This window comes from Cetorhinus maximus, chromosome 11 (genome assembly GCF_964194155.1).
Source record: "Cetorhinus maximus chromosome 11, sCetMax3.hap1.1, whole genome shotgun sequence".
NCBI lineage: Eukaryota > Metazoa > Chordata > Chondrichthyes > Lamniformes > Cetorhinidae > Cetorhinus > Cetorhinus maximus.
In genome coordinates this window covers 25,312,785-25,340,579 of record NC_135889.1, presented here as the reverse complement: position 1 = coordinate 25,340,579, position 27,795 = coordinate 25,312,785, and the positions used below count along the sequence as shown (strand labels likewise).

Sequence of the window (27,795 nt, the reverse complement as noted above, 5' to 3'; positions counted from 1 at the left end):
CACTGTCGCACTCTCACTGCCCACTCCCACACACTGTCACACTCTCACTGCCCACACCCACACACTGTCACACTCTCACTGCCCACTCCCACACACTGTCACACTCTCACTGCCCACTCCCACACACTGTCACCCTCTCACTGCCCACTCCCACACACTGTCACCCTCTCACTGCCCACTCCCACACACTGTCACACTCTCACTGCCGACTCCCACACACTCAGTCACACTCTCACTGCCGACTCCCACACACTGTCACATTCTCACTGCCCACTCCCACACACTCAGTCACACTCTCACTGCCCACTCCCACACACTGTCACACTCTCACTGCCCACTCCCACACACTGTCACACTCTCACTGCCCACTCCCACACACTGTCACACTCTAACTGCCCACTCCCACACACTGTCACACTCTCACTGCCCACTCCCACACACTGTCACACTCTAACTGCCCACTCCCACACACTGTCGCACTCTCACTGCCCACTCCCACACACTGTCACACTCTCACTGCCCACTCCCACACACTGTCACACTCTCACTGCCCACTCCCACACACTGTCACACTCTCACTGCCCACTCCCACACACTGTCACACTCTCACTGCCCACACCCACACACTCAGTCACACTCTCACTGCCCACTCCCACACACTCAGTCACAGTCTCACTGCCCTCTCCCACACACTGTCACACTCTTACTGCCCACTCCCATACACTGTCACACTCTCACTGCCCACTCCCACACACTGTCACACTCTCACTGCCCACTCCCACACACTGTCACACTCTCACTGCCCACTCCCACACAATCAGTAACACTCTCACTGCCCACTCCCACACACTGTCACACTCTCACTGCCCACTCCCACACACTGTCACACTCTCACTGCCCACTCCCACACACTGTCACACTCTCACTGCCCACTCCCACACACTGTCACACTCTCACTGCCCACTCCCACACACTGTCACACTCTCACTGCCCACTCCCACACACTCAGTCATACTCTCACTGCCCACTCCCACACACTGTCACACTCTCACTGCCCACTCCCACACACTGTCACACTCTCACTGCCCACTCCCACACACTGTCACACTCTCACTGCCCACTCCCACACACTCAGTCACACTCTCACTGCCCACTTGCACACACTGTCAAACTCTCACTGCCCACTCCCACACACTGTCACACTCTCACTGCACACTCCCACACACTGTCACACTCTCACTGCACACTCCCACCCACTGTCACACTCTCACTGCCCACTCTCACACACTGTCACACTCTCACTGCCCACTCCCACACACTGTCACACTCTCACTGCCCACTCCCACACACTGTCACACTCTCACTGCCCACTCCCACACACTGTCACACTCTCACTGCCCACACCCACACACTCAGTCACACTCTCACTGCCCACTCCCACACACTCAGTCACACTCTCACTGCACACTCCCACACACTGTCACACTCTCACTGCCCACTCCCACACACTGTCACACTCTCACTGCCCAGTCCCACACACTGTCACACTCTCACTGCCCACTCCCACACACTGTCACCCGCTCACTGCCCACTCCCACACACTGTCACACTCTCACTGCCGACTCCCACACACTCAGTCACACTCTCATTGCCCACTCCCACACACCGTCACACTCTCACTGCCCACTCCCACACACTCAGTCACACTCTCAGTGCCCTCTCCCACACACTGTCACACTCTCACTGCCCACTCCCACATACTCTCACACTCTCACTGCCCACTCCCACACACTGTCACACTCTCACTGCCCACTCCCACACACTGTCACACTCTCACTGCCCACTCCCACACAATGTCACACTCTCACAGCCCACTCCCACACACTGTCACACTCTCACTGCCCAATCCCACACACTGTCACACTCTCACTGCCCACTCCCACACACTCAGTCACACTCTCACAGCCCACTCCCAGACACTGTCACACTCTCACTGCCCACTCCCACACAATGTCACACTCTCACTGCCCACTCCCACACACCGTCGTCACACTCTGCCCACTCCAACACACTGTCACACTCTCACTGCCCACTCCCACACAATGTCACACTCTCACTGCCCACTCCCACACACTCAGTCACACTCTCACTGCCCACTTGCACAGATTGTCAAACTCTCACTGCCCACTCCCACACACTGTCACACTCTCACTGGCCACTCCCACACACTGTCACACTCTCACTGCCCACTCCCACATACTCAGTCACACTCTCACTGCCCACTCCCACACACTGTCACACTCTCACTGCCCACTCCCACACACTCAGTCACACTCTCACTGCCCACTTGCACACACTGTCAAACTCTCACTGCCCACTCCCACACACTGTCACACTCTCACTGCCCACTCCCACACACTGTCACACTCTCACTGCCCACTAGCACACACTGTCACACTCTCACTGCCCACTCCCACACACTGTCACACTCTCACTGCCCACACCCACACACTCAGTCACACTCTCACTGCCCACTCCCACACACTCAGTCACACTCTCACTGCACACTCCCACACACTGTCACACTCTCACTGCCCACTCCCACACAATGTCACACTCTCACTGCCCACTCCCACACAATGTCACACTCTCACTGCCCACTCCCACACACTGTCACACTCTCACTGCCCACTCCCACACAATGTCACACTCTCACTGCCCACTCCCACACAATGTCACACTCTCACTGCACACTCCCACACAATGTCACACTCTCACTGCACACTCCCACACACTGTCACACTCTCACTGCCCACTCCCACACAATGTCACACTCTCACTGCCCACTCCCACACAATGTCACACTCTCACTGCCCACTCCCACACAATGTCACACTCTCACTGCCCACTCCCACACAATGTCACACTCTCACTGCCCACTCCCACACAATGTCACACTCTCACTGCCCACTCCCACACAATGTCACACTCTCACTGCCCACTCCCACACTCAGTCACACTCTCACTGCCCACTTGCACAGATTGTCAAACTCTCACTGCCCACTCCCACACACTGTCACACTCTCACTGCCCACTCCCACACACTGTCACACTCTCACTGCCCACTCCCACACACTGTCACACTCTCACTGCCCACTCCCACACACTGTCACACTCTCACTGCCCACACCCACACACTCAGTCACACTCTCACTGCCCACTCCCACACACTCAGTCACACTCTCACTGCACACTCCCACACACTGTCACACTCTCACTGCCCACTCCCACACAATGTCACACTCTCACTGCCCACTCCCACACAATGTCACACTCTCACTGCCCACTCCCACACACTGTCACACTCTCACTGCCCACTCCCACACAATGTCACACTCTCACTGCCCACTCCCACACAATGTCACACTCTCACTGCACACTCCCACACAATGTCACACTCTCACTGCACACTCCCACACACTGTCACACTCTCACTGCCCACTCCCACACAATGTCACACTCTCACTGCCCACTCCCACACAATGTCACACTCTCACTGCCCACTCCCACACAATGTCACACTCTCACTGCCCACTCCCACACAATGTCACACTCTCACTGCCCACTCCCACACAATGTCACACTCTCACTGCCCACTCCCACACAATGTCACACTCTCACTGCCCACTCCCACACTCAGTCACACTCTCACTGCCCACTTGCACAGATTGTCAAACTCTCACTGCCCACTCCCACACACTGTCACACTCTCACTGCCCACTCCCACACACTGTCACACTCTCACTGCCCACTCCCACACACTGTCACACTCTCACTGCCCACTCCCACACACTGTCACACTCTCACTGCCCACACCCACACACTCAGTCACACTCTCACTGCCCACTCCCACACACTCAGTCACACTCTCACTGCCAACTCCCACACACTGTCACCCTCTCACTGCCCACTCCCACACACTGTCACGCTCTCACTGCCAACTCCCACACACTGTCACCCTCTCACTGCCCACTCCCACACACTGTCACCCTCTCACTGCCGACTCCCACACACTCAGTCACACTCTCACTGCCGACTCCCACACACTGTCACATTCTCACTGCCCACTCCCACACACTCAGTCACACTCTCACTGCCCACTCCCACACACTGTCACACTCTCACTGCCCACTCCCACACACTGTCACACTCTCACTGCCCACTCCCACACACTGTCACACTCTAACTGCCCACTCCCACACACTGTCGCACTCTCACTGCCCACTCCCACACACTGTCGCACTCTCACTGCCCACACCCACACACTGTCACACTCTCACTGCCCACTCCCACACACTGTCACACTCTCACTGCCCACTCCCACACACTGTCACACTCTCACTGCCCACTCCCACACACTGTCACACTCTCACTGCCCACTCCCACACACTGTCACACTCTCACTGCCCACACCCACACACTCAGTCACACTCTCACTGCCCACTCCCACACACTCAGTCACAGTCTCACTGCCCTCTCCCACACACTGTCACACTCTTACTGCCCACTCCCATACACTGTCACACTCTCACTGCCCACTCCCACACACTGTCACACTCTCACTGCCCACTCCCACACACTGTCACACTCTCACTGCCCACTCCCACACAATCAGTAACACTCTCACTGCCCACTCCCACACACTGTCACACTCTCACTGCCCACTCCCACACACTGTCACACTCTCACTGCCCACTCCCACACACTGTCACACTCTCACTGCCCACTCCCACACACTGTCACACTCTCACTGCCCACTCCCACACACTGTCACACTCTCACTGCCCACTCCCACACACTCAGTCATACTCTCACTGCCCACTCCCACACACTGTCACACTCTCAATGCCCACTCCCACACACTGTCACACTCTCACTGCCCACTCCCACACACTGTCACACTCTCACTGCCCTCTCCCACACACTCAGTCACACTCTCACTGCCCACTCCCACACACTGTCACACTCTCACTGCCCACACCCACACACTCAGTCACACTCTCACTGCCCACTCCCACGCACTGTCACACTCTCACTGCCCACTCCCACACACTGTCACACTCTCACTGCCCACTCCCACACAATGTCACACTCTCACTGCCCACTCCCACACACTGTCACACTCTCACTGCCCACTCCCACACACTCTCACTGCCCACTCCCACACACTGTCACACTCTCACTGCCCACTCCCACACACTGTCACACTCTCCCTGCCCACTCCCACACACTCTCACTGCCCACTCCCACACACTGTCACACTCTCACTGCCCACTCCCACACACTCAGTCACACTCTCACTGCCCACTCCCACACTCAGTCACACTCTCACAGCCCACTCCCACACACTGTCACACTCTCACTACCCACTCCCACACACTGTCACACCCTCACTGCCCACTCCCACACACTGTCACCCTCTCACTGCCCACTCCCACACACTGTCACACTCTCACTGCCCACTCCCACACACTGTCACAATCTCACTGCCCACTCCCACACACCTTCCCACTCTCACTGCCCACTCCCACACACTGTCACACTCTCACTGCCCACTCCCACACACTGTCACACTCTCACTTCCCACTCCCACACACTGTCACACTCTCACTGCCCACTCCCACACACTGTCACACTCTCACTTCCCACTCCCACACACTGTCACACTCTCACTGCCCACTCCCACACACTGTCATACTCTCACTGCCCACTCCCACACACTGTCACACTCTCACTGCCCACTCCCACACACTCAGTCACACTCTCACTGCCCACTCCCACACACTCAGTCACACTCTTACTGCCCACTCCCACACACTGTCACACTCTCACTGCCCACTCCCACACACTGTCACACTCTCACTGCCCACTCCCACACACTGTCACACTCTCACTGCCCACTCCCACACACTGTCACACTCTCACTGCACACTCCCACACTCTCAGTCACACTCTCACTGCCCACTCCCACACACTGTCACACTCTCACTGCCCACACCCACACACTGTCACACTCTCACTGCCCACTCCCACACACTGTCACACTCTCACTGCCCATTCCCACACACTCAGTCACCCTCTCACTGCACACTCCCACACACTGTCACACTCTCACTGCCCACTCCCACACACTGTCACACTCTCACTGCCCACTCCCACGCACTCAGTCACCCTCTCACTGCCCACTCCTACACACTGTCACACTCTCACTGACCCTCCCACACACTGTCACTCTCTCACTGCCCACTCCCACACACTCAGTCACACTCTCACTGCCCACTCCCACACACTGTCACACCCTCACTGCCCACTCCCACACACTGTCACACTCTCACTGCCCACTCCCACACACTGTCACACTCTCACTGCCCACTCCCACACACTGTCACACTCTCACTGCCCACTCCCACACACTGTCATACTCTCACTGCCCACTCCCACACACTGTCATACTCTCACTGCCCACTCCCACACACTGGCACACTCTCACTGCCCACTCCCATACACTCAGTCACACTCTCACTGCCCACTCCCACACACTCAGTCACACTCTTACTGCCCATTCCCACACACTGTCACACTCTCAGTGCCCACTCCCACACACTGTCACACTCTCACTGCCCACTCCCACACACTGTCACACTCTCACTGCCCACTCCCACACAATCAGTCACTCTCTCACTGCCCTCTCCCACACACTCAGTCACACTCTCACTGCCCACTCCCACACACTCAGTCACAGTCTCACTGCCCATTCCCACATACTGTCACACTCTCACTGCCCACTCCCACACAATCAGTCACTCTCTCACTGCCCACTCCCATACACTCAGTCACACTCTCACTGCCCACTCCCACACACTCAGTCACACTCTTACTGCCCATTCCCACACACTGTCACACTCTCAGTGCCCACTCCCACACACTGTCACACTCTCACTGCCCACTCCCACACACTGTCACACTCTCACTGCCCACTCCCACACAATCAGTCACTCTCTCACTGCCCACTCCCACACACTCAGTCACACTCTCACTGCCCACTCGCACACACTGTCACACTCTCACTGCCCATTCCCACATACTGTCATACTCTCACTGCCCACTCCCACACACTCAGTCACACTTCCGCACTCCCCCTGCGTGCGCCCAGGTGCCCTCCCGCACTCCCCCACACTCTTGCACTCCCCTGCCTCCTGTCACACCCTGTCACATCCTCGCACCCCCATCTTTTCTGCCCACCCCCCGTCATTTCTCCCCACCCCCCTCATTTCTCCCCACCCCCCTCATTTCTCCCCACCCCCCTCATTTCTCCCCACCCCCTCCTTATTTATCTCCACCCCCCTCATTTCTCTCCACCTCATTTCGCTCCACCCCACTCTCATTATTCCCTCTCTCCCCCTTTCATTTTTCCCCCTCTCACCCTCTCGTTATTACCCTTCTCATTATTGCCCCACCTCTCATTATTCCCCCTCTCACCCTCTCATTATTACCCCTCTCATTATTACCCCTCTCATTATTTCCCCCCTCTCATTATCTCCCCCCCACCCTCTCATTATATCCCCCCCACCCTCTCATTATCTCCCCCCCACCCTCTCATTATCTCCCCCCCCCTCTCATTATCTCCCCCCCACCTTCTCATTATCTCCCCCCCACCCTCTCATTATCTCCCCCCCACCCTCTCATTATCTCCCCCCCCACCCTCTCATTATCTCCCCCCCCACCCTCTCATTATCTCCCCCCCCACCCTCTCATTATATCCCCCCCCACCCTCTCATTATCTCCCCCCCCTCATTATTCCCCCCCACCCTCTCATTATCTCCCCCCACCCTCTCATTATCTCCCCCCCCACCCTCTCATTATCTCCCCCCCCACCCTCTCATTATCTCCCCCCCCACCCTCTCATTATCTCCCCCCCCACCCTCTCATTATCTCCCCCCCCACCCTCTCATTATATCCCCCCCCACCCTCTCATTATCTCCCCCCCCTCATTATCTCCCCCCCATCCTCTCATTTTCTCCCCCCCATCCTCTCATTTTCTCCCCCTCACCCTCTCATTATCTGCCCCCCACCCTCTCATTATCTCCCCCCACCCCCTCATTATTTCCCCCTCTTCATTATTTTCCCCCATTTCCCCCTCCCCTATTTCCCCCACCCTCTCGATATTCCCCCCCCACCCTCTCATTATCTTCTCCCCCCACCCTCTCATTATCTTCTCCCCCACCTTCTCATTATCTCCCCCCCCCAGCCCCTCATTATTCCCCCCTCTTCATTATTTCCCCCTTTTCATTATTTTCCCCTATTTCTCCCCTCCCCCTATTTCCCCCCACCCTCTCGTTATTTCCCCCCCCCACCCTCTCGTTATTCCCCCCCCACCCTCTCGTTATTTCCCCCCCCACCCTCTCGTTATTTCCCCACCCCACCCTCTCGTTACTTCCCCCCCCACCCTCTCGTTATTTCCCCCCCCCACCCTCTCGTTATTTCCCCCCCCCACCCTCTTGTTATTTCCCCCCCCCACCCTCTCGTTATTTCCCTCCCCCACCCTCTCGTTATTTCCCCCCCCCACCCTCTCGTTATTTCCCCCCCCCACCCTCTCGTTATTTCCCCCCCCCACCCTCTCGTTATTTCCCCCCCCCCACCCTCTCGTTATTTCCCCCCCCACCCTCTCGTTATTTCCCCCCCCACCCTCTCGTTATTCCCCCCCTCATTATTCCCCCCCTCATTATTCCCCCCTCATCATTTTCCCCCCTCTCATTATTACCCCCCTCATTATCCCCCCTCATTATTCCCCCTCTCATTATTACCCCCCTCATTATTCCCCCTCTCATTATTCCCCCTCTCATTATTCCCCCTCTCATTATTCCCCCTCTCATTATTCCCCCTCTCATTATTCCCCCCTCATCATTTCCCCCCCTCTCATTATTACCCCCCTCATTATTCCCCCCTCATTATTCCCCCTCTCATTATTACCCCCCTCATTATTCCCCCTCTCATTATTCCCCCCTCATTATTCCCCCCCTCATCATTCCCCCTCATTATTCCCCCCTCATCATTTCCCCCCCACCCTCTCATCATTTCCCCCCCACCCTCTCATCATTTCCCCCCCACCCTCTCATCATTTCCCCCCCACCCTCTCATCATTTCCCCCCCACCCTCTCATCATTTCCCCCCCACCCTCTCATCATTTCCCCACCCCCAATTATTTACCCCACCCCCAATTATTTACCCCACCCCCAATTATTTACCCCCACACTGACCGATAATCTCTCATCCCCACTCTCCCATTAAAAGACATTCCCCCGTGGTTCTACGTACCTTCGCTTTCCAGGCGCGGAAACCCCCAGCAAGGCAGGTGTTGGCTGTTCCTCCAATCAGAGACTCTCTCTCCCTCTCTAGTGAGCCTATCAGCAGCTCCATACAGAACCTTCCACCAGACTGCCCCACCCGGCCTGCGTTGGACAAGATACTGTTAAGGATGATTCTAAGTTTTTCGGTGTTTTTGTGTTAATTGCTTTCTTCTCTTTAATCAAAGGCTTATACACAGAATGTTACAGAAAACACGCCAAGCGCGCACAGAAGTTGCTGATTAGAGTATCCACCACTTGGGGGAACACAACATGCTTGCGCCTGGCATTAGAAGCTGAGAGCCAGAAGTTCATGGCACTAGGCGGTGTTCAGGTCAGACTTCAGTCTTATTTGCAAGTTGGACACTTTGTGGGACTATGGGAAAAGTGCATGGAGTGGGACTAATTGAGTAACTCTCTCTTCAATACAATCTGCCGAATGACTTCCTTACATGTTATAAGAATGTTCAAGTTCCAGCCAACATAATCTCATGTAAACCTCTGCTATCCTAATGCAGCACGATTGCAAATTGTATGATAATAGTCTTGTGAAATGCCTTTAGACATTTTGCTCGGACGGAAGACTGAAAAACTTGCATTTACAAAGCATTTTACAACCACCAGACAACTCAAGGCACTTTACAAAATAATTTTGAAGTGCAGTTACTGTTGCGATGTAGGAAACACGGCAGCAAACTCCCAGAAAGAGCAATGTGATAATGACCAGATAATCTTTTTTGTGATGTTAATTAGGGATTAATTTTGGACAGGACAGTGGAGATCAACTCCCTTGTTCTTCTTCAGAATAGTGCCATGGAATGTTTTACATCGACCAGTGAAGGGCAGATGGAGCATAATGTTTCATCCAAAGGACAGCATATCAAACAGTGCAGCACTCCCTCAGTGCTTCACTGGATTGTCAGCCTTGATTTTTGTGTTCAAACTACAAAGTGAGGCTTCAGCCCAAAGACTTGTGACTCAGACTACAAGTTGCTAACAACTGAGCCACAGCTGACAGCATTGGGGCAGGAGTAAGCCATTTAACCCATCGAGCCTTTTCTGCCGTTTACTGAGATCATGGCTGATTTGTGATGTAACTCCATGTCTTTTAATACCTTTGGTTAACAAAGTTATGGCGCACTCAGTTTTAAAATTAATAATGAACCTAGCATCAATTGCTGTTTTCTACCACCCTTCGTATGTAGAAGTGTTTACTAATTGCACTCCTGAAAAGCCTGGTTCTATTTTTTAGACTATACCCCTAGTGTTAGACTTTCAAAACAATAGATATGGTTTCTCTCTATTGAACCATATATGTTGCCCTTTAAAACTTTGATCAAATTGCCCCTTAGCCTTCTAAATTCCACAATTTGTGCAATCTCTGTGTTTTAAACCACGGAGTCCATGTATCATTCTGGTAAATCTACACTGTACTCCCTCCCAGGCCAAAATATCCTTCCTAAAGTGTGCTATCCAGAACAGCTCTCAATATTCCAGATGTAGTTTAACCAGTATTACATATAGCTGAAGCATGACTTCTACACACTTGTATTCTTGTCTCCTCGATAAAAAAGCCAGCATTCCATTAGTCTTTTGGATGATTTTCTGTACCTGTTCATAACGTTTTAATGATCTGTACACTTAGATCCTCAAGTCTTTTGGGATGGCCACTCTCTATGGCTTTTTATCAATTGAAAAATTACCTCTTTACTCTAAAATTCTAACTTATTTCGGTCCAAACTGAATAACCCTGCATTTGCCTACATTGTATTCACTTAATCTATCAATATTGCTTGTATAATAATCCTAATGTTACACTTCAACCAGGCTGCTTTACAATGCTGCCTAAGTGTGTCATTGATAAATTTGGATATGTGACTCTCTATCCTATCATCTGAATCATTAATGAATATGTGAGACCAACACAGATCCTTACTAATCATATTCTGCCAATTAGTGTACCTGGCCATGATCCCTACTCTCTTTCTGCTGCCTCTCAACCAAATTCCTAACCAGGTCAATAATTTGCCTTCAATTCTGTGAGCTTCAACAGAGTCTCTTACCTGATGCCTTCTGGAAGTCTATATAAATAACATCCATGGACAACCCCCATGTCCACTTTGCACCTCTTCAAAAAAATTCAGATTCATCAGGCATGACTTATTCTTTACAAAGCCATGCTGGCTCTCGCAGATCACCCTATCCTTAGTTATAAACGTTAGCAAATTTCCCGATAACGGATATTAGGTGAACTGGTTTATAATTCCCTGATTTCCCCCTCATGTTTCTTAGACAATGGAGTGACATGAGTAGTTTTCCAATCTAAAGGAATGGTTCCTGAATCAAGAGAGTTATGCTAAAGGCACTATATAAATGCAAGTTGTAGTTCTTTTCTTTCTCCTCCCACTTTTTTGCTTTCTTTATTCTTCAGCAAATGCTGATGGGGCCCCCTAGTTGCTGCCTGGTGGTTGCTGGGTGTGATGTTGACTCTTGTTGGTACAGCTTGAGTGAACTGGCCTCTACCCCCTCAGCTGTTGCAGGAAAGCATTTGTGATGATATTTCAGGCCATTGTTTTTTTCAGAGAACTCTTAGACCCTGCCTGTTCACCTCTGACACATGTGATTTTCTCCTCCTTTTCTTGCAGGCATTGCTGACCAAGATCTGGTGGGGTGAGCTCTCTGTTGACACAAACACATGGCAGGTGCTGCTCTGCTTGCTTCTCTGGCCCATCATCTATTCAAACCTCATCACTTTCAGGTAGGAGCCCAATCACTATACCTATCATCAGTCTCTGCCAAAGCCAACCTCCAACCTCCATGTGAGCCTTTGTGCCAATAGAGGCACTGAGATCAGAAATTTGGTTCATTGAGGGGGCAGGAATGGGAGACAGAACCTGTTTCTCTGGGTTGATGCTGCTCCCTGAAATTATCACAAGGGAAAGAAATCATAGTTGGATGCTAGCGTCTACTGGCTACAGTAACCTAGTGATTGTGTTACTGGTCTAGTAATCTGGCAGCCTGGACTAATAACCTGGAAATTCAAATCTTACCATGGCAGTTAGGGAAATTGAATTCCCTTAATTAAGTAAATCTGGTCTAAAAAGGTCTATCAGTAATGGTGAGCATAAAATTACTGGATTGTAATAAAATTTCACTTGGCTCAATCATGTCCTTTAGGGAAGGAAACTTGCTGTCCTTTTCCACCTGGCCTATATGTGACACCAGGCCCATAGCGATGTGGTCGTCTCTTAACTACCCACTAAATAGCCTAGCAAGCCACTCATTTAAGCATTTAGGAATGGGGAATAAATGCTGGCTTGCCAATGATGTCCAAATCCCATGAATGAATAAATTCAAATACAGAAACAAAATGTTCTGACTCCACTCAGTATTAGGCCAACAGATCACCCTGCTGCATGAAGTGGGTGTAGAATGGACTACAGTGTAGCTTTCCAATGGCAGACAATGTTGGAGGGCTTTGAGACAATAAAACGAACAGCTTAGAAATCTAATTTTGATCATCACCACTTAATACCAGTGGATGCCACCCACTGACAAAGCAGGCTGTAGATGCTCCAAAGCTTGGATGCCTTGGGAACACGCAGAATTATCCAAATTCAGAATGCGGCCTCCTCTACATTGAGGAGATCAAACACAAACTGGGTGACTACTTTGCAGAACACCTTCACTCAGTCCGCAAGCATGACCCTGACCTTCCGGTTACTTGCCATTTGAATTCACCATCTTGCTCTCATGTTCACATTTCTGTCCTCAGCCTGCTACAATGTTCCAGTGAAGCCCAACACAAGCAGGAGGAACAGCACTTCATCTTCCAGTTAGGCACTTTACAGCCTTCTGAACTCAGCACTGAGCTCAACAACTTTAGACCATGAACTTTAGTGCTCCATTTTGAATTTTCCCCCGCAAAGTGCCAGTTTATATCTTGTTCTCATGTTTTTATTTTCAAACAGCACTGACCCTTTTTCTGCTGTTAACACATTCTGCTATTTTGCTTTCAGACAGTTCTGACCTTTATTCTGCTATTAACATCTACTCTGGACGAATGCTTTAGTCTTTATGCTATCATTACCACTCCCTTTGTCTTGTGTTCCATAACATCTTTGTCATTTAATCTCCCTGCTCTCTAACCCATCCCTAGCCTTCTATTTTGCTCTACCTGCCCCTCTCCTTTGTCAATGGCATAAAACCCATCGCATTTTTACCTCTTTCCAGTTCCGGAGAAGAGTGATATTATTAACTCAAAATATTAACTCTGTTTATATCTCCATAGATGCTACCAGACTTGCTGAGTTTCTCCTACATTTTCTGTTTTACTCTCTCAATATATCCGACCACGTTCAAAGTTCTATATACGTAAACCCCAGATCCCTCTGCCCCTGTGCAGTCTTTAGAAATGTGCCAGAGTCTATATTGTCTCCCCTTATCCATTGTGCCAAAAGGCATCAAGTCACACTTCACTCTATTAATTTCCTTTTCCCACTTTTCTGCCCATTCTGCTAACCTATTTATGACCAGTATCATTTTATTGATATCATCCTCCCTGATATGAGTGGCAAACTTTGAAATTTTACTCTGTACTCTAATATCAAAAAACGCAGTGGTCCTAACACTGACCCTTAGTGAACAGCACAGTCCACCATCCTCCAGTCTGAAAAGCAACCTTTTACCCCTACTCGCTGTTTTCTGTCTTTAAGCCAATTTTTTATAGCCAAGTTGATACTCACCCTCCTATTCCATGAGCCTCAATTTTGTAAACTGGCTGGCCTTTTGTTTGATGCTTTGCCAAACACTTTCTTAAAATTCATATAGACAACATCTACTACATTTCCTTCATCAACCTTCTCTGTTACTTCATCAGAAATTTCAATTAGATTTTTACAAATCTGTGCAGGCTCACCTAAATTAATTGACTCAAACATCTCCAAGTGTCTGTTAAGCCTTTCCATGATTACTATTTCCAAAACCTTACTCAACACCTATGTTAAATTTACTGGCCTGTAGTTAACAGGAATGTCCTTGCACCTTTTCTTGAACAAAAGTGTCACATCTGCCATTTTTCAATACCTTGGTACTCTCCCCTATCTTGGAAAATTAAGGCAAACCCTTCTGCTGTCTCTACCCTACTTTGCTTAGTGACCTGAGATGCAAGCCATTCATGCAACTTATGCACTCTAAGCATAGCCAGCCTTTCCAGTACATTCCGTCTATCAATTTTCACCCTATTCATTAGCTCTATCATCTCCACTTCCACCAATATTTTGTCAACATCCTCTTCCTTAGTAAACTCTATGTTCATAATAGCCCACCTCCCACCTGGCCCTGCTACTCTTACTACCCATTAACATGCTGTAGAAACGTTTTGGGTGTCCTTTTATGTTAGCTGCCATTCTATTCTCAACCAAGGAAAGAATAAAGAAAAATGTGTGTGTGTCGCTGGCAAGGGCAGCATTTGTTGCCCATCCCTAATTGCTCTTGAACTGAGTGGCTTGCTAAGCCATTTCAGAGGCCAGTTAAGAGTCAACCATATTGCTGTGGATCTGGAGTCACATTAGGCCAGGCCAGACCAGGTGAAGATGGCAGATTTCCTTCCTTTAATGACATTAGTGAACCAGGTGGGTTTTTACAACAATCAATGATAGTTGTCATGGTCACAATTACTGAGACTAGCTTTATATTCCAGATTTATTAATTGAATTAAAATTCCACTAGCTGCCATGATCTTTGCTAATCTTATTTTCCTCTTCACTTCTCCTCTTAACTTATTGTATTTGGCCTGATTCTGGCTTGAAGAATTCACCTGACATGCATCGTATGCCCTCTTTTTTTGCTTCATCACATTCTCTGTTCCCCTCATCATCCAAGGGTTTTGGTTCATTTATCTTTCCCCGTTGTTGGAATGTACCTAGCCTGTAGCTGAAACTTTTCTTAGTTAAATTTAATGAAAATTAAAAGATTAAGCTTAATACAGAGAAGTGTGAAGTGATTCATTTTGATAGAAAGAATGGGAGAGACAATGTAAAATAAAGGGTACAATTCTAAACAGGTGAATGAGCAGAGGGACCAGGTTGTCTATGTGCATAACTCATTGAAGATGGCAGGATGGGCTGAGAGCATGGTTAATAAAGAATATAGTATCCTAGACTTTATTAATAGGGGCATAGAGTACAAGAGCAATGAGGTTACGTTAAACTTGTGTAGAACGCTGGAGCATTGTGTCCAGTTCTGGGTGCCACACTTTAGAAAAGATGTGAAGGCATTAGAGAGAGTGCAGAAAAGATTCACAAAAATTGACCCAGGGATGCAGAACTTCAATTATGTAGATGGATTGGAGAGGTTGGGACTATTTTCCTCAGAGAAGAGAAGGCTGAGAGGCAATTTGATGGAGGTATTTAAAATCATGAGTAGTCTGGATAGAGTAGATAGGGAAAAGCTGTTCCCATTGGTGGAAGGAAGAGAACAAGAGGACGCAGTTTTAAGGTAATTAGCAAAAGAAGCAAAGGAAACTTGAGGAAAAACATGTTTTCACAGTCAGCGGTTAGGATTTGGATTGCACTGCCTGAGCATGTGGTGGAGGCAGATTCAAGTGAGGCATTCAAGAGGTAACTGGATTATTATCTGAAAAGGAAGAATGTGCAGTGTTACAGGGAGAAGACCGATGATGGAACTAGGTATATTGCCCCTTCGGAGAACCGGCACAGAGGCGATGGGCCGAATGGTCTCTTTCTGTGCTGTAATCATTCTGTGTTCTTGTGATTAAAGATCACCCATTGTTCTGTTACAGTTTTTCCTGTCGATCTTTGGTTTCATTTTACCCCAGCTAAATGCCCTCTCTTCCCATTGAAGTTAATGCTCTTTCAATTTAAGGGGTTCTACTTTTGATTGTTCCTTGCTCGTTTCCATTATTTATCTAAACTTTATGATACAATGATCACTTTTAACCAAGTGTTCCCCACTGTCACATGGTCTACTTGGCCCACCTCATTCCCATGAACAGAGCCAGCAATACCTCCTTTCCAGTTGCCTGAGAACATACTGGTCAAGGAAGTTCTCCTGAACATATTTTGGAAATTCCTCCCCTTCCTTAGTCTACTGTTATACCAATAGATTTTTGGGTAATTAAAATCTCTCAATATCACCACTCCATAATTCTTGCACGGTTTTGTGATTTTCCTGCAAATTTGCTTCTCCATAACTCACTATTTGCTGTCTGCATACAGAAATCATTTAAATGAGTAGGTAGCACTAAGCTTAGGTGGCTAATCAGGCATCACAGTCCCTGTGCCTGTTTTTGAGCCTTATTGAATTTTGTGACCAAACACACACACACACGGATGGGGGGATTTTTTCAACAGCATGCTATTCCCGACGTCATAACTGAAGTGGGTGCCACTTCTGGTCTCTTGTTTTTTCTTGTTCCCCATGTGATTACAATCAAAATTTAAAGTGCTGGTGACATGCACAGGAGACACATGCAATCATACGGTGGGGTAGCATTTCAGTGGTGAAACCCATCGTCAGGTGACAATGCAGCAGGTACAGGTGGATTATAAAAGAGCTCCAAGTCAAACAGTCAAGTATCACTTTCCAAAACTTTCCTCCCCAACTCCATTGCCATTAACATAAGACATATTGAGAACACAAAGATGGCATGGGTGTTTTTTGAAATTAAATCTCACCTGTAAATATTTTACATTACATTGGTTTCACTTTATTCATGTGTGTATCATCGTTATTTGTTGAGACTAGCTTACTCAGAGAGCTAAATGGCACACCTCATGGTTGGCATGCATTGATGGTTATAGGGGAGTTAGGGACATTTTGTTCATTGTTGAAGAAACAATGTTGTGCTTTTTGTTCACTCTTTGTTGAATGTTCATGTTAGTGCCCAGTGTTGTACTCGCCACTCTGTGGGACATGGCTGAGATTGCAGGCTCAGCTGGCCCTCCCATCTATGCATTGTCACAGAATCACACAATTGTAAAGGACATTGTCTGAGATCACTCTCAGCGGGGATAATTGAAATCTTGTGGGTGAACTCAAAGGCCTGTAAGGACTCTGCCGGCCAACACCCTGAGATGGACACACACTTGGACAGTCTTGACACCACCATTTAGGCCCCTTATTTTCTTGACTAACTGTTCCCACCACTCCCCCCTCCCCGACCCACTCCAGCACCCTAACCAGGACACCAGGCTCTTCCCACTTCACTCCTGCATGCTCCCAACACCGCCCTCTGTGCCCCCTGGGTCTTCTACTCCTTGACCACAACCCCACTCCACATCTCCCTGCCCCCACCACTGACTCAGTGTCGGTCCTGAACATCCATGCAAGCTGCCATTCTCCTGCTCCCCTCCCTTGTGCCGTAGAGTTGAACAAGGAAAACTGCTGACCTCAAACACAACTGCACAAAACCGATTGGTGCCCACCACCTTTGATCCAATGTGAACCGGGTGCCATGAGAGTCTTGTGTACCACTGACTTTATCTTGAGGATAGGACGTAATTTAAAAAGGTTTTACGCTAAAGAGTATTCATGGCATGCAAATGTATTACAAATATGCACCTGCCACAGGACGGTGTGAGGCTCAACACACTGCAAACATGCTACTTAACTCACTGCCAGGAATTGGAATTTCACCTCACGCCACGTTTCCCAGTCTTGCGGGCTCCATAAAATTCCCCCTTACTCTTTTCTCACTGACATGAGTGAACTAGAACTGTCTATAGGATTCTAACAGTGGGAGCCCTCCCAATTTTTCTCTGTGTACTTTCATTGAGCATCCAGGGCGGGCTGAAGCTACTTTTATAGCATCCTTCACTAGATGCTGATCTCAGGATCGGCCTTTTTGGGAGTAACAGGGTGGTGGAGGTGGGGAAGAGGAATCCAGCTCTGGATGGGTTAAGGCAGGCAGCTTGTGTTTGATACAATAAAGCTTATTCTGATGTCTGTGGCTGGTGCCCAATGATGTACGAAGAATTCAGTCGAGGTGTTAGCATCAGTTACCTGGTGAGAGAGTAGTCTTAGCAGTCAGAATCTTCCTGATTCTCACAAAACAAATTTCTTCTTTTCAGAAGGGATGAAGAAAACAGAAAGAAAAAGCTATCGAGCAATAGTGAGCTGAACGATAATCCACCTGTGGATGGGAACCTCAACTTAGTGCACATCGGACAACATTCCATCTCACCGTGAGTACAGGGCAGCAACTCAACAATTCAAATTCCTGTCTCTCTCGCTGACTGATTGGATGTTTTCTCTCTGTCCCTCTTTTTCTCACCATTTCTGTCTCTCTTTCCTTCGTTCGATGCCTTATTCCCTCTCCTCTATCTGCCTTTCTCTTTGTGTGTGTGTGTGTGTGTGTGTGTGTGTGTGTGTGTCTCTCTCTCTCTCTTTCAATCTGCCTATTTTTCTGTCCCTCTTTGCCTTTCTCTCTTTTTCTCTGTCACCCTCTATATCTCTCTGCCTCCTCTGTTATGTCTCTCCTCACCTGTGCTTTTTTTATATAAGTTTTAAGAACACAAAAAATAGGAGAATGAATACAACAGACAGCTCAATGAACCTAGTCCACCATCAGGACTGAACTTTTACAACTGCTTCGCTTTCCAGCCCTAACCTCAAAGCCCTCAATTCCCTTATTGTCCAAAAATCTATTGATCTCAGTCGTGAATATACTCATTGATCGATCATCCAAAACTCCCTGGGATGGAGAATTTCAAAGATTCACTCCCTTTAAGTGAAGAAATTTCCTTAGATGGCTGTACCCTTATCCTGAGACTATGAACCCTGGTTGCAGACACTCCAGCCAGGGACAGCAGCCTTTCAGCATTTATCCTATCAAGACCTCTATGAATTTTACATATTTCAATGAGATCACCCCTCATTCTTCTAAACTCCAGAGAATTTAGGCTCATTCTACTCAAACTGTCCTCATATATAACAGCTCTCTTATCACAGGAATCAATCTAGTGAATCAACCTGGAAAAGGTCACAGACTTGAAACGTTAACTCTGTTTCTCCCTCTACAGACGCTGCCTAACCTTCTGAGTATTTCCAGCATTTTCTGTTTTTATTTCAGATTTCCAGCATCAATCTAATGAATCCTTGTTGCACCTGTATCTTCACATTATCTTCACATTATCTTCACATTATCTTCACATTATCTTTCCTGTACAAGGACTCCCAAAACTCTCTGATACCAACATTTACCAGTCTCACTTGTTAAAAAATATTCCTGCTTTTCCTTTCTTCTTGCCAAAGTGGATAGTTCTACCCTTCCCTACATTTTAATTCATCTGCCACTTTCCTGTCCAATCAGTTAACTGGTCCATATTCCTTTACAGTCTCTTTGCACCCTCCTCAAAGCTTGCTTTCCTTCCTGTCAGCAAGCTTGGACACAATACAGTTAGTTCCCTCATCTAAGTCATTGATTGAAAATAGTGGATGCCAAAACATTGACCCTTGAGGTAATAAAGATAAAACATTTTGGAAATACTCAGGTCAGGCAGCATCTGTGGAGATACAAAGAATGTTAACAGGAAAAATTTTACTGGCCCTCCTGTGGGGGAATAGAGGTGGGGCTGTCAGTAAAATGGCATGGGTCCTCATTGTGCTGGTTCTATAACCTGTTGCCATCACTGATCAATTTTACCAGATACGGGCGATGGGATAGATCAGTAGCAGAAACACCAGCAGGGCGGAGGCGGGAATCCCACCCCTCACCTGTAAAATCCGGCCTACTGAGTCTGGAATGCAGTAAAATGTCTACTCCAAAGATGAGGTGCTATTCTTTGAGCTTACATTGAGTTTCAATGGAAAGTGGAGTAGGCAGAGGACAAAATCACAGCAGGAGTAGAGATATGTGACCTGCTGAGTTTTTCCAGGCAATTCTGTTTCTGATATGTATTAAAATGTCCAGTGACTGAAAGCCATGATCATGCTTGCAAATTGAACTCAATTTGCAGTTAATCACTTCAATGTCGAGGAGACCACATTGTGAGCAGTGTACTGTATACTAAACTGAAAGAAGTCACAGTCAGATCACAGTTTGACAGAAAGGAATGTTTGGGGTGAGAAGGGAAGAAGTATCGTGTTGCACCTTCTGCGCTTACATGGAAAGGTGCCTTTGGAAGAGAAGTTGCGGGTGATAGAGAAGTGGACCAGGATATTCTTGAGAGAAATGGTCCCCTCTTTCCCTTCCAGAACCATTGTAGGTTCCCCTTATCCTCACCTTCCTTCCCACCAGCCTCCAAATTTAAAGCATCATCCTTTGCCTTTTGCTGCTGTTCCTCAACTTGTTCTAGAAAACTGTCTTGATTGCATTCTCTGAACTCGTCCTCCTATCTACCTTGTCCAAATTAGTTTGCCTAGTCTAAGTAAAGTTAAAGCCCCCAGGATTATTGCACTTCCCTTTTTGCATGCTTCATTAATTTCCTATTCATTATTCTGTCCACAATGATTACTGTAAGTGACCTATAAACTACACCCATCGGTGTTTTCTGCCCTTTGTTATTTCTTAGCTCTATCCACACTGGTTCCACATTCTGATTTTCCATTGCTTTGAACTTTTCTCTTTACTTCCTTTATCTTGTCCTTTTAGGATTCCCGAACTCTGGAGCATTTCATTCCCAACCTTGGTCACCCTACGACCATGTTTCACTAATGGTTATTAGACCAAACCCATTTATGTCTGTTGTTAATTCATCTATCTTGTTAAGAATGCTTTGTGCATTTAGATAGTGCCTTTAATTTTAAACTTTTATCTTTTTTCCCTGATATGGCCTGGAGCGAAGGAGATTGAGAGGAGATTTGATAGAGGTGTACAAGATTATGACAGGTTGAGATAACGTAGACAAAGAAAAGCTGTTCCCATTAGTTAATGGTACAAAGATGAGGGGACACACATTTAAGGATTTAGGGCAAGAGATGCAAGGGGAATTTGAGGAATAACTTTTTCAGTTGGGAATGACCTGGAACTCTCTGCTTACAAGGGTGGTGGAAACAGAGGTGATTTCTGATTTCAAAAGGAAATTGGATGGGCAATTGAGGGAAATAAACAGGGTTAGATTGGGGGAATGGGACTGACTGGATTGCCCTACAGAGGACCAACATGGACTTGATGGGCTGAAGGGCCTCCTTCTGTGCTGAATAACGTTGTGACTCTCCATGACTCTTTCACAGTAGCTCTCTGTCTCTCTGTTCCCTGGTATCCCTTGCTTTTCCCACATGCCTCTGTCTCTTCCCCTCTCTCTGCTCTACTCTCTCTTTTGCCCAGTGTCCTTCCCTCTTCAGTATTTCTCTATCTCTCTTTCTCTTCAACAGCATCTCTCTCCCCCAGTATCTCCCTCTGTTTCTTCCGAATATCTCTGCCCGCCTCGCTCTTCCCCAGTATATCCCTCTTCTGCAGTGTCTCTACTTGTCTCCATCCCTTTCTCTTTTCCCCCCCCAACCCAGCACCTCTGCATCCTGTCCTTCTCTCTATCCTTGCCTTTTTCTCTTCCCCACTTCAATGAGGAGTGTAGAAGAGCATGCCAGAAGCAGTACCAACCATATCTGAAAATGAGTTGCCAATCTGTTCAAGCTACAACACTAATGATATGAGGTTAAGCCTAGTGTTGGAGAGGAGTGAGCCCGGTATTAGAGGAAAGGAGGGATTGATGAGATGTTAGAAGAGGGGAGAAATGAGGGTGACTGCTTTAGCTGCCCTTGGAGTGCTTGATGGCACAGCATTCATAGAGCATTGTTCTCTATCTAACCTGAGCATTTACCTCCACTGAATGTGTTTGATGGGATAGCTGACTCTTCCTGTACTTGCCCTAAGAGTAGTCTGATTCAGTTTACAGGGAGCTTTGCCCTGTATCTAACCCAGGCTGTACCTACCTAGGTTGTTGGATTCTGACACATGGTGCCAGAAATGGAAAGAGTTTCATTCCCAGGCACTGATATCCATCACCTTCATGAATCAGATAAAAGTTTCATAAACAAATAAGTTGCCTGGTGTGTGTTGTCATGTCCAAGTTTGTTGAGCTGCTGTTTCTTCTGGCTCTGTTTTAAGGACGGCCCTGTTGCCACATTCAGATGATCAGGATACAAAGCCACTGTCGCATTGGCAGCAGCTGAAAGCTTTCTACACGGCGCCCGTGGTGGTCTTTTACTGGAACGTGTTAGCCTATTTCGGCTTCCTCTGGCTTTTCTCCTATGTTCTGCTCATTGATTTCCAGAGCCAACCTTCAGGAAGGGAATATTTTCTCTATTTCTGGCTTTCTACCCTGGTGTGTGAGGAAATAAGACAGGTAAGGCTCAATCTTCTGGCATACATGGGCAAGGGGGCACTGAGTAAAATAACTAACATGCTCCCTGGAGTTAGGCACTGTCAGTTAGCCTGGGGGAGCTGTAGTTGATTCCAGCACAAGGCAAAGGGATGGAGATTTCCTCTCATCACTGCAGATCACCATCCAAAGCGCAAGATTTTTGACATTGGATCAATCCAATCTCAAACAAGCACGACCCAGACAACAAATTAACCACTAATTCAAAGTCTCATTGGGAGATAACCAGGTAGGAAATTTAAAAAATGGCCCCCATGGACAGTAAGGAGCACATATTGGAATTGAGACTGTAATATATTCATACCACAGCGTAGAGGGAGCTCTGCTCTGTATCTAACCCATATTGTACTTCGCCTGGAAGTATTTGATGGGAGAGTGTAGAGGGAGCTTTACTCCATATGTAACCCCTCTTTACCTGACCTGGGAGTGGAAACCATTCGGGAGTAGCCACAGGGGCTGCTGGGTGCTGAGGTAGGCTGTTTAAAAGGCTCATTTCAGTGCTGTGGGACTTTGTTCCAGTTATTATAAAAACAGGCCCTCTAGACCTCATCCCTCACCCCCGCACACTCCCTATGCCCCATCCATGCCACCTCATGCCCTCCACCCCCAGGACCCCTCACATCCTCCATTCCAAGCTATCCCTTTCCACCCACCAACTCCCCAAACCCCCACCATGGCCTCTCATACCATCCATGTCAAGCTATGGTACTTCCAGGCCTATTCAACCACAGTACAGTCTGAATAGAACCAATGAACCCAATAGTGACAATAGGATGTGTTAAGAAATCTTTAAAAAAGCAGTGATTCATTCATAAAAATTGCTTTCACTACAGCCCAATAAAAGTGTCAATCACTGAGACCCTTTATCAGAAACTGCAAGCACTTGAAACCTCTTCATCTTGTGTAAATAACATTGTGAAATTGACAGAATAGATCAAGACCCGGAGTTGTCAATTGAGCAATGTTTTCCCTTTGCATGCTGAAACAGCACAATATTTCACCAGAATGATATTAGGGTTAAAACATTAAGTCAAAGGACAGCTTGCATTGACAAGACTTGTATAATTTGAACGTGTCTACTCAAAAAAGCTGTTGAAATTGGGTGATGGGGGTGGGGGTCGATTCAAAATACCAGAGCTAAGATTGATAGATTTTAGTTAGACAAGATTATTAAGGATAAGAAACCAAGGTGGAAAGATGGAATTATGGTACAGAACAGTCATCATCTAATTGTACAGCAGAAGAGGTTTGAGGGGTTGAATGATCTCTTTTTCCTGTTCCTGGGGCACTAGCTGTGCCCTGTTACTGTTCTGCCTTCTCTTGGTTTTATCTAACTTAGATGCTGGTCTGATTTCAGCTGTTCCATGATCCAGGCGGATTTGGGTTCCGTAGAAAAGCTCTCCTGTACATCAGCAGCACCTGGAATCGGATGGACGTGGCTGCCATTTTGATTTTTGTGGTGGGACTCATTTGCAGGTTTGTGTTGGTTTTGATGTTCAGCACTTTTTATCCCTCCCAGCATTCCTAAGGCACTGACTCTCCCTGGTTACAAGTTTCGTGAGCTTCATATGACCTTGGGAAGCTTGCAAACTGCTGGCCCCATCCTGATCAGAGATCTACACACACAAACACAGGCGGTGGCACAATGGTATTGTCAATGGACTAGTAATCCAGATACCCAGGGTAATGCTCTGGGGACCCGGGTTTGAATCCCACCACTGCAGATGGGGAAATTTGAATTCAATAAAAACCTGGAATTAAAAGTCTGATGATGACAGCGAAATGATTGTCATAAACATCCATCTGATTCATTAATGTTCCTTAGGGAAGGAAATCTGACCTATATGTGGCTCCAGATGCACAGCAATTTGGTTGACTCTTAAATGCCCCTGAACAAGGGCAATTAGAGATGGGCAATAAATGCTGGCCTAGCCAGCAATACCTAAATTCCATGAACAAATAAAAAAAATACACACCCATTCATTGGCTATTTTTTACCCTTTCCCTTCCCCATAACTCAATGTAGTTCTTCAGCTGAAAGAGCTAACTCAGCAGAGACTGAGAATTATGCTCAGAAATCTTGGCTGTGTGTTCCATACTGCACAATACATACAATTTTTAAGAAATCATTTATGGGATGTGGACCTCGCCGGCTAGGCCCATCCTGAATTGCCATTGTTAAGGTGGTGCTGAGCTGCATTCTTGAATCGCTGCAGGCCCTGTAGTGTAGATACACCCACAGTGCTGTTAGGGAGGGAGTTCCAGGATTTTGACCCAGTGACAGCGAAGGAAAGATGATATATGTCCAAGTCAGGCTGGTGAGTGGCTTGGAGGAGAGCTTCCAGGTGCTGGTGACCCAATGCTGGAACATCAGGACAAACCATCACTCACGTCCCACTTCAGGTTCTGTCAGATTCTCCAACAGAGCATTGATGGGAAAATATTGATTCCAGATAACACACACAATACTATCCTTTAACAAACATCAAAACGCAGCTTTATATTGGATACTGAAAACATTGATGATTTCTTCCAAGTGGTGAGAAAACGTACTATGTCTTAGTTGGAGAGCCCCCTCAAACTCTCTGGTAATTCTGTATTGCTCATGTGTTTCTACCTGGAGAGGCCTCTCCAACCCCTCTTTCACACACCCCTATCTGGGGAATCTCCTCAAGTTCCTCTCTTTCACTCCCACATCTGAGGAAGTCCTTGTAACCCCATTCTTGCATTCCTATATCAAGAGAGGTATCTCAAACCATTCTCTCAAACTCTTGTACCTGAGAGGCCTCCTTAACCCCTCCCTCAAAATGTACATGAAGGGCTTTCTCATGAAATGATAGAGCAATATATGATGCAGGCCATTCAGCCCATCATGCTTATGCTAGCTCTATGAAAAATCTATCCAGTTAGTCTCATTCTCCTGTTTTTTTTTTCTTATTGCCCTGCAATTTTCCTTTAAGCATTAACCCCATTCCCTTTTGAAAGTTAATGTTAAATCCACTTCATCCACCCTTTCACCCAATGCTGTGAATTGTTTATTAATTGTATGTAGGTAGTGGGCATTATCTGTGACGATTTGCTTGTACCCTCATAAATATGCCATCTGCTTGGTTCCTTTCCTGTGCCTTATGCAGGAGTAGGCCATTCAGCCCATTGAGCCTTCTTGACCATTCAATAAGATCATGGCTGATCTTGCTTTGCACAGGATGGATGTGAAGGCCATCCTCTTGGCCAATGCCAATGACATGCTCCTCATGGTCATGGATCCTATTGACCTGGATGCACAAATATTAGCAGATCTACTCTGTGATGTCTTTTGTCAGCATCAACTGGGAGAAAGGTTCTTGACTTCTGATCGTTCAGTGACTCCCTGCTGCAGGAACTCAGGCTTTGGGAACCTATCTTAGCCCTGCTGAGAAAGCCTGGTCGGTGAACTGGCTCTTGGAGGTCAAGGTCACCACTTGCCTAGGGAGCTGGACAGGACTGTTCCAAATGCTGTCCCTACGGTTGAGCAATGGTTACTGGTGGTTGCTATACTGTGGTACTTGTTGATCACTTTCATTCTTGCCCATGATTTGTTGCCAAGATATAGAAGAAACAAGTCGACTTCTTCTGGTACAAAAAGAGTGTACTGGCTTCCTGCTGCAGTGCTGAGTCTCCACTGGGAGTTCAGGTTCTGGTATCCTCTCATACCCAGTTGGCGGCTTTCTGCCTTCAGATCCTGCTGAGACACCTATATGTTGTTATGATGCAGCAGATGGTGTTTGCCAGGCAGATCAAATCCAAGAGGGAAACTTGATTACGGTATCACAACAGTTTTGCAATTTGTATTTATTTCGAGATGCATGCCTTGAATTCAGAATTAATAAGTCTGCCAAGACTTGAGATTTTTTAAAAACTAAAATTAAAATATTTATTAATGAAATAAAAGATTTCAAGCACATACATAAGTCTACAAATTATTACTATAATGACTCCTAAAATCCCTAATTAACCTGACTCCCAGTAAGGCAACGGTCCAAAAATATATATTTTAGATTTTAATCAGATCCAGCAAATTAACACAATACCCTGGACAGTGGAATTCAAAGTGGCTTCCTCCAGCTTCGGTTTCTGTAGACAGCAGACTTAATGCACAAATACTGGAAGCTTCACACCCTTCTGTTAGACCTTACAATGCCTTCTCCAACATATAGCCTCGTTCTCCTTTATACATGTTTCTCCCTTTTTAATATGTAAATTCCATTGTTCCCATATGTCTCTGGAGCTTTTACCTTTCTCATAATATAATTCTTTTCATGTTGCTACTACTCTCATTAACCTCTTTGAAATTCAAATCCCCCTCCATCTATCTAAAAATGCAAATTCCCTTTACACCTTACATCCTAAGACCCCAACCATGTTTACTGATTAGCATATTAAAGACACTTCTACACCCTATTTCTTTTAATAACTTCAACTTGCAGCCTGCTTGGCGACATGTAATTAAATCACACACACACAGAGAGAACACAACCCCTTATAAACCTACTTTACAATAAACCAGAAAAATATTATGAAAATTATTATATTCTCATGACAATGTCGAGCCTTTTTCTAGATGGTGTGCATTCATAAGATCATAAGAAATAGGAGCAGAGGTGGGCCATTCAGCCCCTTGATCCTTCTCCACCATTCAATAAGATCACGGTTGATCTGATTGTGGCCTTACCTGCACTTTTCTGCCCGACTCCCATAACCCTTGACACCCTTGTTGATCAAAAATTTGTCTAACTCAGCCTTGAATATATTCAATGATCTAGCCTCCAATGCTGTCAGTGGAAGAGAATTCCAAAAACTAATGATCCTCTGAGAGAAAAAAATCCTCCTCGTCTCCATCTTAAATGAGACCACTTATTTTTAAACGGTGTCCCCTAGTTCTAAATTCCCCTGCAAGAGGAAACATCATCTCAGCATCTATCCTGTCAAGACCCCACAAATTTTGCGTTTCAATAAGATCACTGCTCATTCTTCTGAACTCCAATAGTATAGGCCCAACTGGCTCAACC

General features: G+C 47.2%; 1 protein-coding gene across 3 annotated transcripts in view; it reads left to right on the top strand.

The window, feature by feature from the left end:
* Positions 1-27,795, top strand: part of trpm2 (transient receptor potential cation channel, subfamily M, member 2) — a 327,556-nt gene that overhangs the window by 195,066 nt on the left and 104,695 nt on the right. For all 3 annotated transcript variants that reach the window (XM_078551683.1, XM_078551681.1, XM_078551682.1), the window contains exons 15-19: positions 9,593-9,738; positions 12,050-12,162; positions 18,497-18,610; positions 22,474-22,711; positions 24,105-24,223. In XM_078551683.1, the coding sequence (XP_078407809.1) occupies positions 9,593-9,738; positions 12,050-12,162; positions 18,497-18,610; positions 22,474-22,711; positions 24,105-24,223 (730 nt within the window). The remainder of the gene's footprint in view (positions 1-9,592; positions 9,739-12,049; positions 12,163-18,496; positions 18,611-22,473; positions 22,712-24,104; positions 24,224-27,795) is intronic.